This window comes from Typopeltis vanoorti, chromosome 3 (assembly GCF_054136105.1).
Source record: "Typopeltis vanoorti isolate ZY-2024b chromosome 3, IOZ_Tvanoo_1.0, whole genome shotgun sequence".
Taxonomy (NCBI): Eukaryota; Metazoa; Arthropoda; class Arachnida; order Uropygi; family Thelyphonidae; genus Typopeltis; species Typopeltis vanoorti.
Genome location: NC_143551.1, coordinates 117,413,219 through 117,432,180, shown reverse-complemented (window position 1 = coordinate 117,432,180; position 18,962 = coordinate 117,413,219). Strand labels below are relative to the sequence as shown.

Here is an 18,962-nt window from a genome sequence, read left to right as displayed (position 1 = left end):
TCTATTGTAAATATTAATAAAATAAAAATATTATTTATATTATCATTTTTTTGAGTTGACATAATCATTATACTATTATTTTATGTCTTGTAATGAATTACAATAAACAAAATGTTTGTATTAATTTTCAAATTTATTTATGCTCATTATTTTCACTTCCCCTTCGATTCTAATTAGTGCAGGTTTTTTAGTCGAAATTTTTTGCGGCCCACTTGAGACACACTTTTATAGCAAATGACCCGCGGTCCAATTGAGTTTGAGACTCCTGGCTTAACTTCTGCTTCGTCCATCCAACCATTCTAATGAACATGGACAAAAACGTTTCTTGGAATTTTGATCTTTGGCATTGTTTTTCTTTTAAAAATTATCATCGGTTTTAATTTAGTACCATCAGCCATACAAGCAAGTACAACTGCGAAACGACTTTTTTCATGTCCAGTTGTTTTTAAAGAAATAGTTTTATTTCCTTTCAATTCTACTGTTCTATTCCCGATCATGTCAAACATAACTAAAATTTCATCCATATTTCCGATTTGAGACAATAAATACTTTTTTTGCTTTCTTTTAGCAATTATAAATCTTTGAAAACTTAATAACTTATCATCCAAATCCTTTGGCAGCTTCTGTGCGATTTTCGTTTTTAGTCGAAGCACTAAATTTTTCCTATCCATAAACCGGCTACACCAACTCACTGTAGCTTTGAAGTTTTCGCTGTCCTTTTTATTTGCTTTGCCCCACTTCAAAGCAAATAAACGAATATTATTACTCGTTATAATGAGTCCATTTTGGCCATTTTCTCGAACCCAATCCGCAACATTATTTTGTAGAATAGGCCACTTACAAATTCCTTACCGTAATGCGCACTTATTTTTTGGCATTTTCATTATTAAAGTTTCATTTTTTCTCCAATCGCGAACCAGTTCTTCGTTTACTTCGAACTGCCGTGCAGTAACACAGTTAGTATTTCTTTTGCAAATTTAATCACTTTGCACTTAAAACTCGCGTCATATTTCATTCTTTAAAAAGGAGCCATTGCACTTTAGTTCACTATTGGTCAACTGGTCAATACGAAAAAGAAATTTTTTTCCAGTCGACTTATACGACGAGTATACTATAAAAACTCAAATAAACTCAAAAAAATCCAATATCGACTTATGCGCCAGGTCGACTTGTACTCCGGAATATACGGTATCTGAATTTGTATCCAAAGAAAAAAATATTGAAAAGAAATAATGTGCCTTAAATTGCGTACAGTATAATGTACAGATCATCAAGTGTAATATGAATTAATTGTAAATATGTAAATACTCTGTACGATGAAAATAGAAAACCAGAAATGATTGATCAAGTGCACGATAGGGTATTGGATGACCAGCGAGTCCAAGTGCGTGAAATTGCTGAGACTATTTCAAAGGAACGTGTAGGATATATTTTGCATGAAGAATTGCAAATGAAAAAGCTTTGCGCAAGATGGGTGCCGCGCTTGCTCACAGCAGATAAAAAACGCACTCGCATGAAAATCTCTGAACACTGCTTGGAGCGTTTTAACAAGAATAAAACTGATTTTGGGTGTCGATTTTTTACTATGGATGAGACCATTAGATGGATTCACCATTACACACCAGAATCCAAACAGCAGTCAAAACAGTAGACGGTTGTTCAGCGCCAAAGAAGACAAAGTCGGTTCCATCAGCAGGGAAGGTCATGGCATCAGTGTTTTGTGATTTTTTTTTATTAATTATCTTGAAAAGGGTACAACAATAACCGGGGAATATTTCTCAGATCTTTTAACCAGACTAGACGAAAAAATCTGATGAGAAAAGACACGGTTTGCAGAAGAAAAAAATCATTTTTCGTCAGGACAATGCACCTGCCCACAAAGGTGTTTTGGCAATGGGAAAATTAAGAGATCTACATTGTGAATTGTTGGAACATCCACCCTATTCCTCAGATTTGGCTCCCTCTGACTTCTATCTCTTCTGAAAACTGAAACTCTTCCTCACTGGTCAGCGCTTTTCTTCGAATCAAGAAGTGATTGCAGCTATAGATGGGTGTTTTGCAGATCTTATGAGAACCCACTACAGGAACGGAATAATGGCGCTGGAATAAATGTAATTTGTCTTAAGGGAGATTATGTCGAAAAATAAACATAATTTTGAAATTATACATTCGTTTTTTACATTGTTAGGCCGAGAACTTTCCAGACCACCTTCGTTATTTCATCAAAACGATATGCTAGAATTGCATGTACATGGTGATATCCACTTATAAGTTTCGTTTTGCGCACATTGGAATAAAACATTGTTGTAAATGTAATTGTGTAAATAATCAAATAATTTTAAATCACAAAGAAATAATTAATTTCAGATTTGTTTCAATTTTATCTATTTATTTCTTCCTAGTAAGTGATTAACAATCCATGATGTTATCTCATATTATATAAAGATTATACATTATTTCTGACACAAAGAAATAAACAAGAAGCAAATAAACAAAATGTTACTTTTCTCTAAAAACAGTGTGATTTTTGAATGACATAATTAGACAGCAATATTTTTCATGACTTTAGTTTTCATCGTGTTTTTCTTTCTGGTATCTTGAGAAAATTTAGATGCAATCTTTCCATATATCGGCAATATCCGTACCTTTGGTTTTCTCCAAAAATTTCCGTTCTAAACGCTTACTTTGTTCTTCAGAGAAATGAGTTTTCCAATCTCCAACAATTCCTTTACGAACAAAATTCACTTGAGGGGGTGGTCCACCTGCTACCCCTGAAGTAATGGCTTTCTTGATTCCATCAGGGAGTTTGGGATTATTCAAAATTTCTTCTCTGGGAGAAGTCACAAGTTGTTGCATAAACTTACCGGTCGTTTCTTTCATATACTTTACACTACTATATTCCAAAATCTTGTCCACTATTGTGGGATCTTTCTCAAGTGGTTCCAGAAACTCTGGACCCAAAAATTTGGCAAATCTCAACACAGCACTTTTCGGATTCTCTTTCATCTCTTCATAAGTGATAAATAAGACGTTTGGATCATTTCTATGCGAGTACCATGAGAGCAAATGATCAAAATAATCTCCGAAATCATTTTTTCCATTTATGAAAATTTCAAAGTAATCTTCAAATTCTCCATCCGCATAATCGTAGATAGGAATCGATTTGGTGTGGTGAAAGAAGGACACGCAACAATCCTTAGGATTCCTTCCAACATAAATATATTTAGCTTCAGGCGAATAAGGAGTTAAATGGAATGGTAAGTGAATTTTGATTGGTCCTGGACGGGTCATGGTCTCCGCAGCTTCAGCTCCAGTTAACTCTAAGAATGGAGCATCAGAAAAAAATTCGACCATTTCAGTAAATGGTTGTCCTTTACGAAAGATCAATGAAATTATCTGCTGCGTCCATGTTGTTCCACATTTGGGAAAGGTGACAATAAAGACGTCATCAGGTCTCGGTTTGTAGCTGATCGCAGATCTAAACTTTTCTGCGAGAAATGCTTCTGGAATTCTGAATCCATCAACTTCTTTGTACTTTGGCCATTTTCCTACCTTGCTCATGATGATATGCCACTCTGCAAAGGGAAAAAAGAAACAGGATAATAACTGTAGATTTCAGAAATTAATAAAATAGCCTCTTTATGTATCTATCTGTGTGCGTGTGTGTGTGTGTGTGTGTGTGTGTGTGTGTGTGTGTGTGTGTGTGTGTGTGTGTGTGTGTGTGTGTGTGTGTGTGTGTGTGTGTGTGTGTGTGTGTGTGTGTGTGTGTGTGTAAGAGAGAGAGAGAGAGAGGTATTGCACTATCATCGATTTCTTAATTTCTGATATTAGTTGACTGAGAGTTTATAAAGAAACTTCTCAATACTGAGTTTATTATCGTCATTGTTAAAACTTTCATGGAATCCTAGAACTAATAGTGATGAGAGAGTCCAATCCAGAATTCATCCAACTTGAGAGTCCACAATTGTTTTTGCTATGAATTGCATGTGTTCTCAGATCAGTTGGCATGCTTTTTTAGAAAGAAAATCATCTTCCACCTTCGCATTCGTTTTTTTTTCAAATGAGTGTGAATTACAGAAAATTATAAAAAAAGCTTATAAAAACGGGATTCCTCTTGGATTCGAATCCTCTCAGATTCGAATTCGAAGACAATTTGAATTCGAATCTGGAATTCGAATTCAAATGGGCGCATGTCTAGTCATGAAAAGAACGAATTATTTCCTTTACTTTAAAAAAATTGTACACTTTGAATTCATTATTATTATTACTGCAAAAAGAAACTATTATAGAAACAAATTAACAACAGCTCAGAAAGACATAAAGGACACCTGGCAAACCTCGGCTGATGCTATATATACTCATCTTAATGATAACATGATTAATGAAATGCTAGACAATACACACAGAACAGTAGACAGAAAGCAGCACCGGAAATGAAGAAAAAAAGATTATAATAACAGATATTTAAATGAGCCTATTTTGAATGTATTACTAAAAAATAGACAACAAAATCTAAAAGACTTTAGTCGTATTTGGGAGAACTATTTGAATACAATACTGCATAAATTACTGAAAAATTTAACTAATATGAGCAATTTATTAAATATAATAACAGTTTTGTAGACGAGGTATTGCAGACCGTTAGAGAAATTAAAAACTGCGTTAAATTGTTAACGGAAAGACAGCATAACTTAAAGAGACAACGGAACTATGGCAAGAACTAAATTCTCTAAAGCAACATTACGAACTCCCAAACTAACAACAGCATAAATATTCTCCTCATAGATTGTCTCAGAGAAATTGCCACTGAACATTTAAAAGACACAGTAATTCGACTAAGCCAGAAAGTTGGCGCTTCCACAGAACCAAAAGAATATCCAGTTGGTTCATCGATTATCCAAAAAAAAAAAAAAAAGGAAAAGAGAAGGTTTCCTACAACTTTCCCCAATCGTATTGCGACTCACTAACAATCCAACAAAAAAGAAAACCTCATAAAATCTAGCAGGATTAAAAAATCAGTAACCAAGGATCTGAATGGAACTCACGACAATATCCCAATATACATGTTTGAGTACGATAACACCATATTATCATAGTGTTTATATGGATAAGAGACAGCAAAATATTCCTTCAAACGACACAAATGCAAAGGCAATCCAAATTAAATCCGTAGAAGTTCAACAGACTGCCACATTTAAAGGAACACTGACGAATCCACTGATGAGAAGGGAACAGCATATCAACATGGACGCAGACCACCAAGCAGATCTAATCAACCCAGAACATAACAGCTGCCACATTCTAAACTCAATAACTGAATGGAAACAACTGACTAATCCCCTCAAATAAAGGATTATCTATTCTTCATTTCAATATCAAGAGCATTCAAAAATATTGGCTGACCCTGCAAATATTTGAAGGAAGATATAAACATAGACATTTTAATACTAACAGAAGTATCCGGGAGAAACGAAGAGGCAACCATCTATCAAACGCTAAACTTTCAACAAACATGCAGACAAAATAAATAAACGAGGCAGTGGTATAATAATACTTGGCAAACAAATTAGAAGTAATAGAAATACATAAAATAAACCATATATGCATCGAAGTTAAAAATATCAAACAAGAGAACTCTTTGATATTGAACGCAATATACAGACCATCCAATTCAAGCACCACAAAATTTCTAGATGAATAAAACAGATGGCTATCTACTACTGAAGAAGGGGCCTCAGAATACGCGATGTTAATATGTTGACAATAATATAAACATCATGAATACAAATAACACAGCACGATACCTAGACCTATCAGCATAAAACATAATCCCATCCATGCAGTCGTATACACTAGAAGAGATAATCGAAAATACAATCACCTCATCCTGTATCGACCACATAAATATACGGGTCCCCCTGTAAACTGGCAGACCATTATGTCACTGCAATACGGAACCCGAAGCCTTAAAACTCACTAGACTACAAAACAGTATAATAGCATCATAAACAAAACTATAGTAAATGACGAAATCAGAAAAATAGACTGGATGCAGATAGCATCTTCACACTCGGCTGATGCTGTATATACTAACCTCAAAGTTATATTTAATAAAATATATAACATAGCTTGATTAATATAATCTTGATTCGTCATATTCTATCCTTCTCCTCTTCCCAAAAAATATTCTATCATTCTCATTTTTTTCCAAAAGAATTTATAGTCCATCCTTGGAAACTCGGTTTTTAATTCACATAATTTCGTTTTATCCGCAATTCTAGCTCCCACATTTTTCCCACAGAAAACATATTAATAAATATACAAAGAAAAGATGCCCTATGGAAACAACTTAAGAGATCACCTAACAACAGTGTTACGAGGTGAATACAAAATAAAAATGGAATTGCTTAACAACACAAAAACTATTATAAGAAACAAATTAACAACAGCCCAGAATGGCATAAAGGAAACCAGGCACCTTATCAATAAAATGCTGGACAATATACACAAAAACCACTGCCTCAGAAACAATCAAAAAGAGCTTTGCTTGCGAGCCCAAATCCCTCAAACAATTAGCAAACAACTTTAATCAACACTTTGCGAATTCAGCCCAAAACTGCAGGAAACATTCTCTACTCACACAAAGAAATATTCTCCACTAGAACCACAACCAACCCAGTCAGTGCGGGTCCCCACAGTAACAAAACAACTGTCACTTGAAATTCATCAAATTAACCGTAACAAAGGACCAGGAATAGACAGAATCACAACAAGAGACATTAAAAAACACTCAACTAACCTACGTCCAGTTATACTAAAACTGTTAAATAAAATATTCGAAACAGGGCAAATACCTGAAACACTAAAGACTGCATTAATCACTCGCATACATAAACATGGAAAAAGAAACATTATAAGTAATTACAGACCCATCAGTAATTACAGACCCATTTGGTTGATTACCGTTGCCGGTAATCAACCAAATCATGGGGAGCGTTGTGTATCGCACTTTCTCCACATATATTGAAAAATTCCAAATCCCAAAAACACAATATAAAAAAATAAAGGAACAGCAACACCCCTGGAAGATTTCCCAGACCTCATAAACGCTGCTTTAGATAAAAAGAGAATAGTATTAGTTGTTATTATTGACCTAACAAAAGCGTTTGACACACTTACACACAAAACCTTGTTGAACAATCTAACATATATCGGAATGGGAGGTCTTCTACTCCAGTGGTTCAAAGCAAAAAATGGAAAACAGAAAGCACATCACACGTATAGGATCAGCCCACAGCAAAGAATTACCGGTAATCTTTATGTAGCACCAAAAGGAGCTGTTCTTTCTCCCATTCTGTTTAACATATATACACACACGATATTATTCATCTTCTCTAAAAATTAATATCTTCCAATATGCAGACGACACGACCAGTGTCCATTCACAAAAATGAAAACATAGCTTACAAACATGCAACACGATATCAATTTGATCGCTAACTGAAAACCACATATATATAAATCCTGAAAAAAAAAACAAAGCTAATGATATTCCAAAACCCCAGACCCTACACATAGAAACAAAATATATCACTATCCAACATTCATCCTCCTATACACAAAGCACTGATCCTGAAACCACAACCATCACACAGGTGAAACACGATATCTCGGACTTCACTTCGATGCTGATCAAATTTGGAATATCCTTACAAATTGTCTACACAACAAACTCAGGATAACACAAGCAAATTATATCGATTAAAAATATGGCTCGGAAACACATAAAAATACTAATCAATACAGCTTAAGCTTAATGCGAAAACATTTTAAGATACTTATTACATCATACGCATTCTGCGCAGACTACAAAATTAACAGATTACAATCGTTGTAAAATAAAATGGTAAAACTGATATTCTGGGGAAAAAGAGACCAACACACACTCATACGGGTAGCAAGGACAGAACACAAAATATGTAAGGTGAAATACTTATGCCACTACACAGTCGTGATAAAACTTTACTTCAGTCCAACCTACAGAGTAACCAGAACAACATATCAGATAACAAGACCACAGTCAACAAACTTCATAACATATTAGCATAATAATCACTACGGAAAAGCCACCCGAAGTTTCAACATGCCTGATTATCAACAAACTGCCTTTTAGGCGAGAGAAACCTAGGCACCTACAGAGACCTGAAACAGGAAGGAACTATATAGATAATACAGCGACAGTGAAAACTAGACGGAAATGACACACACACACACACACACACACACACACACACACACACACACACACACACACACACACACACACACACACACACACACACACACACACACACACACACACACACACACACACACACACACACACACACACACACACACACACACACACACACACACACACACACACACACACACACACACACACACACACACACACACACACACGTTTGTTTAAGCGTTCAATTATCATCTGAGTTGCATTTCCAATGTTTGCTACATGGTCATCAGCAGAACCTCAACTTCCTATCTACTAATGCTCCAAGATCTATAGCCTGATCAGTTTCTTCTAGCATAATCCTACCAATATAATAACGACATTGAATATCTAATCACACTAAATTGCCTGACGTTACATTTACTCACATTGAACTGATATCCATTTTCCAGTGCCCATTATTCCAGCCTATTCCAATTATTCTGCAAGTACCGCATATAAGCCGCATCCCTGATTACCCTACCTATCTTTGGGTCATCAGCAAATAGCTGTATGAGCCTGTCAAATACTTTCCAATGTCATTAATGCACTTGACTCTGCTTAACTGAATAACAGGGACCAAGGACGGATCCTTGTGGTACAAGGATCGGTCCTTGGTCCATGTGGTACACCACTGACTACCTTAAATTTTGCAGACTCATATCTCTCATATGCCACTTTATTATATCTGTCAGTCAGCCATCCTCTTCTTCATTCTAATATTTTATAATTCGCACCCATATTCTTTCATTTATGCAACAATTTCTATGCTGTATTCTGTCAAAAGCCTTAGTAATATCCAAATATCGTGCTGCATCCATCTCCCTTGTGTAGCTGAATGACAATAATATCATAGAATATGAAAAAGTTGCTAAAACATGACTTTCGTTTAGTAAACCCGAGTTGTTCAATGCAAAGTAGAGATTATCTATCAACCCATTTCTGAATGTGAGCCTAACCAACTTTTCCAAAATCTTCACTACCACTCCTAAGATACTGATCAGTCGATAGTTTGATCCACTGAGACTTTGCACCACCCTTGTGCATTGGGATGGATTATCGTGCATTCTTTCCATTCCTGCAGAATCTTCCCAGTTCTGAGACTCAAATTATATAGCAGGTCAAAGGAATGAACATTTCAGCTGAACACTCTTTTAGCACCATTTCTTAAATCCCACAAGGCCCTATTGCAGAAATGATATTAGTTTGTGCAACAACTTTAATACCTCGTCCTCATACACCTGAATTTTTCATCCAGTGATGAGGTAGCAGTGAGCTCAATGTTGCATACATCAGGTTGATAGCTTTTAGAAAAATAGGCACTCATTAGTTGAACGACCCTTCTGCATCTGTCATCCTCACACCATCTGCATTCATTAGAATTATTCCTCCGTTTTCTTTCTTTTACTTGCATCATATCGATAGAATTTTCGTGGGTTGTCTTTAGCTTGCAGAGCCAGTTTCTTTTCATACTCAAACTTAGCTTTCCGTACAACAGCTGTGACTCTTCTGGCCTGCCGCTTATAATTTTCATAACGAATATCATACTTATGCAGACGGTATTCTTTCCACGTTATCTGCTTCTTACGAATCACTTGCTTAACAAGATTACACATCCATTTGAATAATACCCTATTTATTCTTCGAACTCTTGGGACACATTCTGATATTTCATCATTTAAGTATTGTTTAAGTGCTTCAGTGCAATGTCGATATTCTAGTTCAACATTTAACCTTTTCTGAGTGGTACATTCATCAACTTAGTCACTTTCCAAGTGAGTACTGCATGATCACTGCCACCAACTTGAGCAGAATCGTTACATCTTTAACTGAATCCCCCCCCTTTAACACTATAATCAGATCTGACACTCTTTGACCACGAGTTCCTTCCGTTGAGGAAATTGCCTCACAACAGCTCAATAAATTCAGTTTCATTCTTCTCGTGCGATTTCATAGCTACCCAGTCAATGTTTGGATTATTGAAGTCTCCCATTATGATCTTTTCTATTCGGTGATGCATTTCTTGATCACTAGCAACCAAATCCACCTTACTCCAGATGTCTTCAGATTCACTGCCACATGAAATACTGTTCCTAATACTACAATCATAGTTCTCAGCACTAAAGAGATTCAAGTCATCCAATATCATTAGCAACACGCCTCCTCCTCTCATATCATCTCTATCGTTCCTAAAAATAGTGCACCCTTTACACTCGATACCAGTTAGTACGTCTGTTTCCGAAAGCCAGGTCTCACTAATGTCTACAATCTGAGGTCCCAACATATTGACCAAGGCAACAAAACTCTACTCCTTTGTTTCTGATACTCCTAGCATTCATGTACAGACATAATAATCTACCTGCGTGTTCTTTTGTATACTCTTGTCTGCAGTCTGCATGACACAGTTGGATAACTTTCAGATCTCTGTTCTTCTCTAGTACCTTATAAAAGCATGCTTTTTTTTGCACACGTTTGATGGGTCGGAAGCCGATGAACAAAGAACAAAGTCCACGATGAGGCCCATTTCTGTCATTAACACAGTTACATGACATTATCGCTCTTACACTCATATTCGCACCATTCCTCCCATTATAATTTAGTTTCTCTGACTCTCTGTGTTAGGTCTCATACAAGTTATTAGTTTTTCAGGACTCCTGATACCAAGTGTAAGCTGTCTCTCTGATACACATCCAATCTTCCCTGAAACTCAATTCACACATCTAAAAACTCACATTCATTTCTTCTCTACAGCCTACGCATCGAATTGTTTGCCATCATAGCCCTTCTTAATTCATTTTTGTCATATCGGGGTTAGATACATACATAGTTAGTATACATCCATATAAAATACTAACGTATTAAATTTTTGGAATATCATCCATCCATATATAATAATTATTATATTTAAATGAAAGAAAGGACCCGTAGAAAAACGATGAAGATGATTATGAAACACTTAAATCCTGTAGTGTATTATATAATGTACCGAGAGTATTACTATATTACTATGTTATTTGTGTGGCAGATATATGGATTTTGTGTTAAGCAACATATCGAGTTCGCAAACAGATTGCTTAAAATGTAGCAGTGAATTTTGGTTTAACATTTTTGTCGTCTAATTTTTTTTCCATCCTGACTCATTTCGACTTTTTATGCAAATTATTTTTTCTCATCACATCATCATCATCATGCATATCAAGGATTTAGGCCTATCGTGGCCTGTTTCGGCCTTAGAAGTCATCGTTGAATCGTTTAAGAGGGCGTCCTGGTTTTCTTTCTCAATTATTATTAAAAAAAAAAAAAAAAAAACTAAATCTAAGGAATAAAGAATTTTGGCATTTTTTAACTTTTCAAGGAAAAAATTTTTTTTAAATTCCTGCAGTATGGACTCAACAAGTTGGTAAAAAGGTAACCGCTATTATTTTGCTGTAACATGTATTAAAAAGTTGTGCGGATTTATTTTAAATTTTAAGTTTCGATAAAAGTTTTTTTTTTAAATATGATTAATTGAAAAAAATTAACCACCTATAAAACACTTCTTATCCCGGACTTATTCATAGTATGCTGCATATTCTGTGTATGTAGAAACTTTTTTAACTTGGGTATACTCTGTTAAAGATACCAAGCAATTTTATTAGCTAGGTTTTAATCATTTTTTCCCAAGTAAGTCAAGTTTGCGCCTGCACGTAGTGCAAGTCTGAGGCAACTCGTGGTAAAGGTGGATAATCTTTAACATAGTATACCCAAATTAAAAAACTTTCTACATCTTACTCTCATCCGGAGATTTTTATTTAATAAGGTCAAAGCACCTTGTGGTAATTTGTTTAGATAAAATTTATAAGCTCTGCATTACTTCACCCTTGGCATTTTTTGGTTTTTCTCCCACTGATGAGACTTCAATAAAGGTCGAAACCGGTCTGGGTAGTGGCCCTTGCCTTTAATGCATAGCATCATACATCTCCGCAACGGGGGATGTGCTTTGCATTAAGGGAAAATGCTAAGGAAAGTGATCGGATCTTACTCCACTTTTACCACGAGTTGCCTCAGACTTGCACTATGTGCAGGCGCAAACTTGACTTACTTGTCTGTTTGCTTACTTGGGAAAAAGGATTAAAACCTAGCTTATAAAATTGCTTGATATCTTTAATATATATATGTAGAAAGTTTTTTAAATTGGGTATACTATGTTAAAGATACCAAGCATATATATATAATTCTGAATTTGCAGGAAAGGAAAAGACAATAAAAGGAGTATGGAGACGAGAGCTAATACAAAGAAAAATCTGGTGTATTGGCTGTCATATTGTTTTGTTTCATTTGACAAATTAATTTCTCCGCATACTGCGCAACACCGAAAAACAACATGGCTCAAAATCTGTTATGAATAAGGTTTGTTTTTTTTGAAAATAAGAGTTATGAAGATTTTGGACCTCTCTCTTAATGACACAAAGTCTTTATTTTAATATATCCATCCCATTCTCGTAATAAGCAGGCTTTCGCTTGGTAACTCTAGAATAGCATCACAGCTCATTTTGAACAGCGCAAACTTCTGTATGAGTTTTATTTTCACATAAATTAAGGATTCGCATCGTATTTAATAGGAATACGACTATTTAAGTTTGAAAGCTTGGTGCACATCTAGAAGTCTTAATTTCAATCTATCAAAGCGATATCGGGGAGCTTCAGTCGCACGGTTGGATTGCCGATACACATACGTTCTCCGGTTGGAAAACCTAGCGTTCGAATATCGTCAGAAGAGAAAAAACGTTTTATAATTGACATGAGTTAGCTGGTCTGATACGTGAAATAGAAAGGTTTATATTTTTCCTATGTATGAAATGTCAATTAGCCCTTGAATGTTTTTTTTTAATTCTTCGTGGCTATAACGTATAGATTGATTTTTTCTTTTATTTAATAAATTATGACGTCACCTGAAACCTATTAAGGCGATTTTTCTATAGTTTTGAAATTTCAACTGAAACATTTATTTTTCGTATTGACTATATCATGTGATGCACATCACTTTATGGATGTAAATCGCTATGAAAGCTTTTGGGTTGTGGAAGCGTCACATATACTATATCGAATCCAGTTGAATAAGTAGATATGATATTTAACAATATATTCAGATAACATTTGACCATTTAGGTTGCTATCTCTCATGAATCCATTAGAGAATCATTAAAAGAAACTTAAGTATATTTATTTACTGCATCTCTTTAACGTGACAATATTAGACTGTGATATATAATACAATGAGTAATGTAATCATATATTTTAATTAATATCAAAATTAGATTTTAATAAGTCATACCGTAAACACAGTCGCGTTTATATTAGTACGATTTTGATTCAGGATTACATTCAACTTCCTTAACACGAAATGCTCGTGAAAGAAGACAGAATACTCCGTACTACTCTACTTTAAAAGGTCATTAACACACACACACACACACACACACACACACATACACACGCACACGCTGCCCCTTTTGAATCCCAAAAGCCTATAGCAGTTCTAAAATACTTACAACTAATCCGGGTATTTTCAGAACTTGTTTTGTGATAAAAACAAAATCGCCTTGGTTGGTTTGCAAGAAGAGTAGAATATGAACGCTTCGTTATCTGATATATTACTTAGTTTATCATCCGAAGATGATTTGACCTTTGCTACTGGTCAGAGACTATCTTTTAATCACGTGGATAATACTACGTATTATCCTGTTGTATTTCTGCTGATGTAACAGGAAGTTAATAAGATATTCTCGCCAGTTTTTCTCTCAGCGGTTCCTGGCTACTAGGAAAACCATATTTATTGTTAATAGCCGCAATTATTGTAAGTTTTCTTTCGTTTAAACGTCTTTGACGTCAGAGAGGTGTGCTTTGAATAAATAAACTGTTTACTAAGAGAATGCATGTAAAAGACATACAGCAGATTTTCGATTACCTGAGTTGGGTGGAAAATGAATTTTCCCGAAAACTTAAAAACTGCGAATAAACTAACTTGTGAATTAACATTTATAAAAAGACACACATTCATAAATGTATATTAATTCAATAACAGTGTACGTACGATGATACAGTAAGTAAATTTAATTCTTGATTACAGTTACCTGTATAAGTTGATAAGTGTTTATAATCTTTATAAATGTATACATACAGGTTATATTGTATGAAATGCAAGCTATATTCTACACTGTATAACTTGTATTACTCTATAAAATGTTAAGATTACTTTTTAGAATATGAAATGATCAAGATTAATGTTTGATCGCCTTAACTGATTTCTTGTGAATGACACTCCGTAAGTTTCGAAGCATCCATTTTGTTCTGTGCTGTCCATAATTTACAAATTAAATTAAGCTTACCAAGAAATGATGTTCTTATTTAATAATTATTTAAGGATTTAAAGGATCATCTCTCCAAACAAAATAAATCAGGATATAATGAGCATCCCAGTGAACATTTTTTCATAAAATGCTAGAGGATGTGCCACACCACTGGGAAACAGACTCGTCCTCAAGCATATCCTTGCCCACCGGCCAGAAATAGCATACTGCAGGAAACTAGCCTCTTCCACCAGAAAGGTTTCAGATTAGCACCAGAAGAATTGTACACATATACGATGCACCACTATCCTGCCATACAACTTGATTAACAATAGTGATCACGAGTCACTATTGGAATCCACAAAAAAAAGCCCCCCAAAATTGGAATCATCAATACCTTTCCTGGGTGTGCAATATATGAACTCATTAGAACTCAGACTGAAGAAAATACATACAATTAATGTATAAATACCACAAGACGAACAACTTGTAAAGCAGATACTAGAGTTCATCTTGTGGTATTTATACATTAATTGTATGTATTTTCTCCAGTCTGAGTTCTAATGAGTGCATATATTGCACACCCAGGAAAGGTATTGATGATTCCAGTAGACACAAAGGATGAGTATATTTGAAAAACGCCAAAAAGTGTGCACCACCATTTCTGCTACAACAATAAATAGTGGAAGCATTATAGAAGATCATAATGAAACCTCTTATATGTTTTGCAGTACTATAAAAACTTATACCAAGCTAACCCAACATCCATCGATGCCACTGATATAATTCTCTCTGAGTGAAAAGGCTTCACCAGCGATGCAGCATGAGACAGAACTTCCCATTTGATTTGATGACTGCCTGCACCTATTTACTAAAAGATAAATCTTCTGGCATAGACGAGCTCACCATTCAGCATTACCAGTCCTTCTGGGACAGGTCCAACTTGGACCTATCCTCTACAGAATATATGTCGAAGCCAATACCAGTGACTTCCTACCCAATATGAAACAATTGTTATTAAGCAAATTCCAAAGAAACGAGACGCGACAAAATTAGGAAAATGACAACACATCTCTATTAGAAACACTCACTGTAAAGTAATATCCAAAGCCATTGCCAATAAACTTAAACTCGTGCTGATCAAAATAATAAATATGTACAAGAGATATCCCCTGATGATCTACCCATGAAAAATGAAAACCTATATATAATAAGAGATCTGATAAGCATAGCTAACAACAACAACAAACCATGGGTCTTATAACACTAAATCAAGAAAAAGCTTTCGACCGCGTTGAACATCCTTACTTATTCAACTGCTTGAAAGCTTTCGGTTTTGGCTCAGGTATCATTTTCAGTCCATTAAGATGTTATATGCTAAAACACACTTTTGAATGAAATTAAATAACAGGCTCACCATATCCGTACCGTACAATACAGTACAGGTATTAAAAAGGCTGTCTACTTATCGGTCCTATTTACTCCATTGCTATGGAGCTCTTTTTTTACATAGACTAAACATGTTGCTTGGGGTATCCCGTCCTAAACTTTCTTACAGCATATTTCTATTTCTGACAGCACATACTGATGACGTTACAGTTATAGCCCGCAATGAGGAAGATTTTTATAACATACAAACAGTATACCAATAATACCAAGCAGAATCAAAAAGCAAACTAAATGCATATAATGCCACAGGACTGTGGGATGGCAAATGGAAAACCAAAGCGACTCACCTGTGTCTAGTATTGGTCTGCAGAGTGGAAACAAATACTTGAGAGTTTACTTAGGAAACGCACTCTTACTTGGATAAGAACTGGGATGCACTCATTAAAGTAGGTACTAGGAAAGTGTGCAGTAATACGAGTCACTGCCTCCACGAGAGAGAGAAAGAAAGAGAGAGAGAGAGAGGGGGGGGGGAGAAAGAGAGAGAGAGAGAGAGAGAGAGAGAGAGAGAGAGAGAGAGAGCAATAATTGTTAACCAAATAGCTATCAGTGTCCATTGGCATATACTAAAGCTTCGCACGCCACAGGTGCAATTTACCAAACAAATACAGTCAACCTATTGATTCATATAGAACCAAACAAACCGGATTTCCTACTCCAACCTAAATACTTCTCTTAAAGAAGAAGGACAAAACTTGACATCCATCGACCACAGGATAACAACGTTTCGCACACTCGCTTTTTCCTTAATACCCGGCAACTATATGTCACACAAACGCAACACCGAATATATTTTCCGTTCTGCCACTAGAGGTTTCTGTTTCCAAAAAACCTTAACGATGGTAACGAACCCCATCACTGAGAGAGAGATTTTCTCTCCTCCATGGAGCTGACAAGACCTGACATCTTTGGTGACATTCTTTCTTAGAGCATTACCGGCACTTATCTAAATCACTTGCAAACTTGGAATACGGGAATTAAGCCGAGCAGACACACGCTGTGAAATCTGCTTTTCAAGTAACTATGCCTGACAACATAACGGAAGAAGTGAGCAGGCCTCCCGAGACAGAAGATCCGGTGCATATATTTTTGATAAAAGTTAACAGTGCATAGGAGAGACTTATACCATCCAATATAAATAAAATATACAGCACTCTAATACAACATCCAAGCAAAGCACCTCATTGGACAATCCTGTATTATTCCACCAAACACACCATTTCAGTGGGACCTACCACATTGCACAACAGCCATCAAACCCGAAGCCATATTCAGTGGAGAATGTGGCACAAACCCACTCCTGCTATATTACAGAAATTCAACCCTGATCTTTCGAATAAGTGTCAGTTCTGCTATTGAGCAGGAACAGTCTGGCATATCTATTTAGAATGCTCCGTTAACATCAAATTAATCCGTTCGTCTCAGGAAACGGCAGCCTTAACCTGCTGTTGTTTCCATACAGAAGAGGATATTTCAGTCTTCTGCACGGAGAGTCAAAAAATCATTTGTTCTGCAACTACCTCTTCATCACTGCAAAAGTAGCAATATGCAGTTTCTATCTTCGAAACTCAAGCTCAGATAGCATAACAGTTACATTGAGAGAGGCAGCTGACCATCTCCTTCCAGCCTTTAGACAAAAGGTGAGAAGTCATATCCTACATGAGCATCATCCTTACAACAACTGTTATTCTTATGTAACTTACCTGATTGAGCACTCTACCTGACTGCAGAGAACCAACGGTTAATCCTTGTACGTGTACATAAGATTATGTTTAAATAAAACATCATCTGATGCCTTTTATTCACTTATAGAGAGTATGGAAGGTAGTCTTAGCCCTATCTAACTTTTGGAGACTGAGTGGGCAGCTCAATCTCCACTGGTAGAAAATCAGAGATAGATGGACCAAGGCCATCACTAATTTAAGAGGCACGCAGTGAAGGCATGGTTAACAAGTGCCGCTTCGTGCTCCCTAACCCTAACACAATATTTTTATAAATGGAATGTAGAACCCACAATATTGTGGTTTCTGCATTCCATTTTTCAGAGTTTACGGAAGAAAAAAACCCTCTTGCTCGTGTGAGAGGTCGACTAAGTCCGGAACCGGTCGAAAAAAGGCTTAGGAAAACGTTCACTTATAGGGAGTATGGAATTGCCGACTCGAATTGAAATAATAATAATAATAATAATAATAATAATAATAATAATAATAATAATAATAATAATAATCATTTTTTTTAAAACATTTTATTATGTTTCAGTATAAATTACATACAATAATAATATTTACAATATTTACAATAAGGTTTATACAGAATTTTTGAATTTAGAATATAATAATAATAATAATAATAATAATAATTTTTTTTTTTTTTATAAACGATTTTTTTAAAACGTTTATAAAAAATCGTTTATAAAAAACGATTTTTTATAAACGATTTTTTCATTGTAAAAACTTATTTGTTTTTACAATGAAAATGATAAGGTTTACTATCACACAGAGTATCTGCACACACACACAATGAAAAACATATTATCTTTTCTGTACAGTACGAAAATTCGATATACAAAATGCAGAGTACATTTTATAAATATGAATATACATTTTTTTAAACTAGCTAAATATGGATTGGCACCAATGTGCACACAATTCACGATACAATGCAGTAATGCAGCATACACACACAATTCAATAATAATAATAATAATAATTTTTTTCTTTTACATTTTATTATGTCTCAGTATAAGTTACATACAATAATAATATTTACAGTATTTACAATAAGGATTATACAGAATTTTTTTTTTTTTTTTATGTCTCAGATGAATTGCATACATAGTTGCTGTAGTAATTATATGTATATAATATTTATAACGCATTACAAGTGTTTATAACAGATACTTGCAAGTTAGT

The 18,962-nt window shown here is 35.1% G+C and overlaps 1 protein-coding gene across 1 annotated transcript; it reads right to left on the bottom strand.

Moving 5' to 3' along the window:
- Positions 1–2,527: 2,527 nt before the first annotated feature.
- Positions 2,528–3,561, bottom strand: LOC150108497 (sulfotransferase ssu-1-like). The gene has a single exon (XM_090390475.1). It carries the CDS (start codon positions 3,559–3,561, stop codon positions 2,608–2,610), a length of 954 nt encoding a protein of 317 aa, XP_090246601.1. The 3' UTR covers positions 2,528–2,607.
- Between the last annotated feature and the right edge of the window lie 15,401 nt (positions 3,562–18,962).

Excerpts from the sequence above, each read along its gene's own strand:
- LOC150108497 (XM_090390475.1), bottom strand. The coding sequence starts at position 3,561 with ATGAGCAAGGTAGGAAAATGGCCAAAGTACAAAGAAGTTGATGGATTC.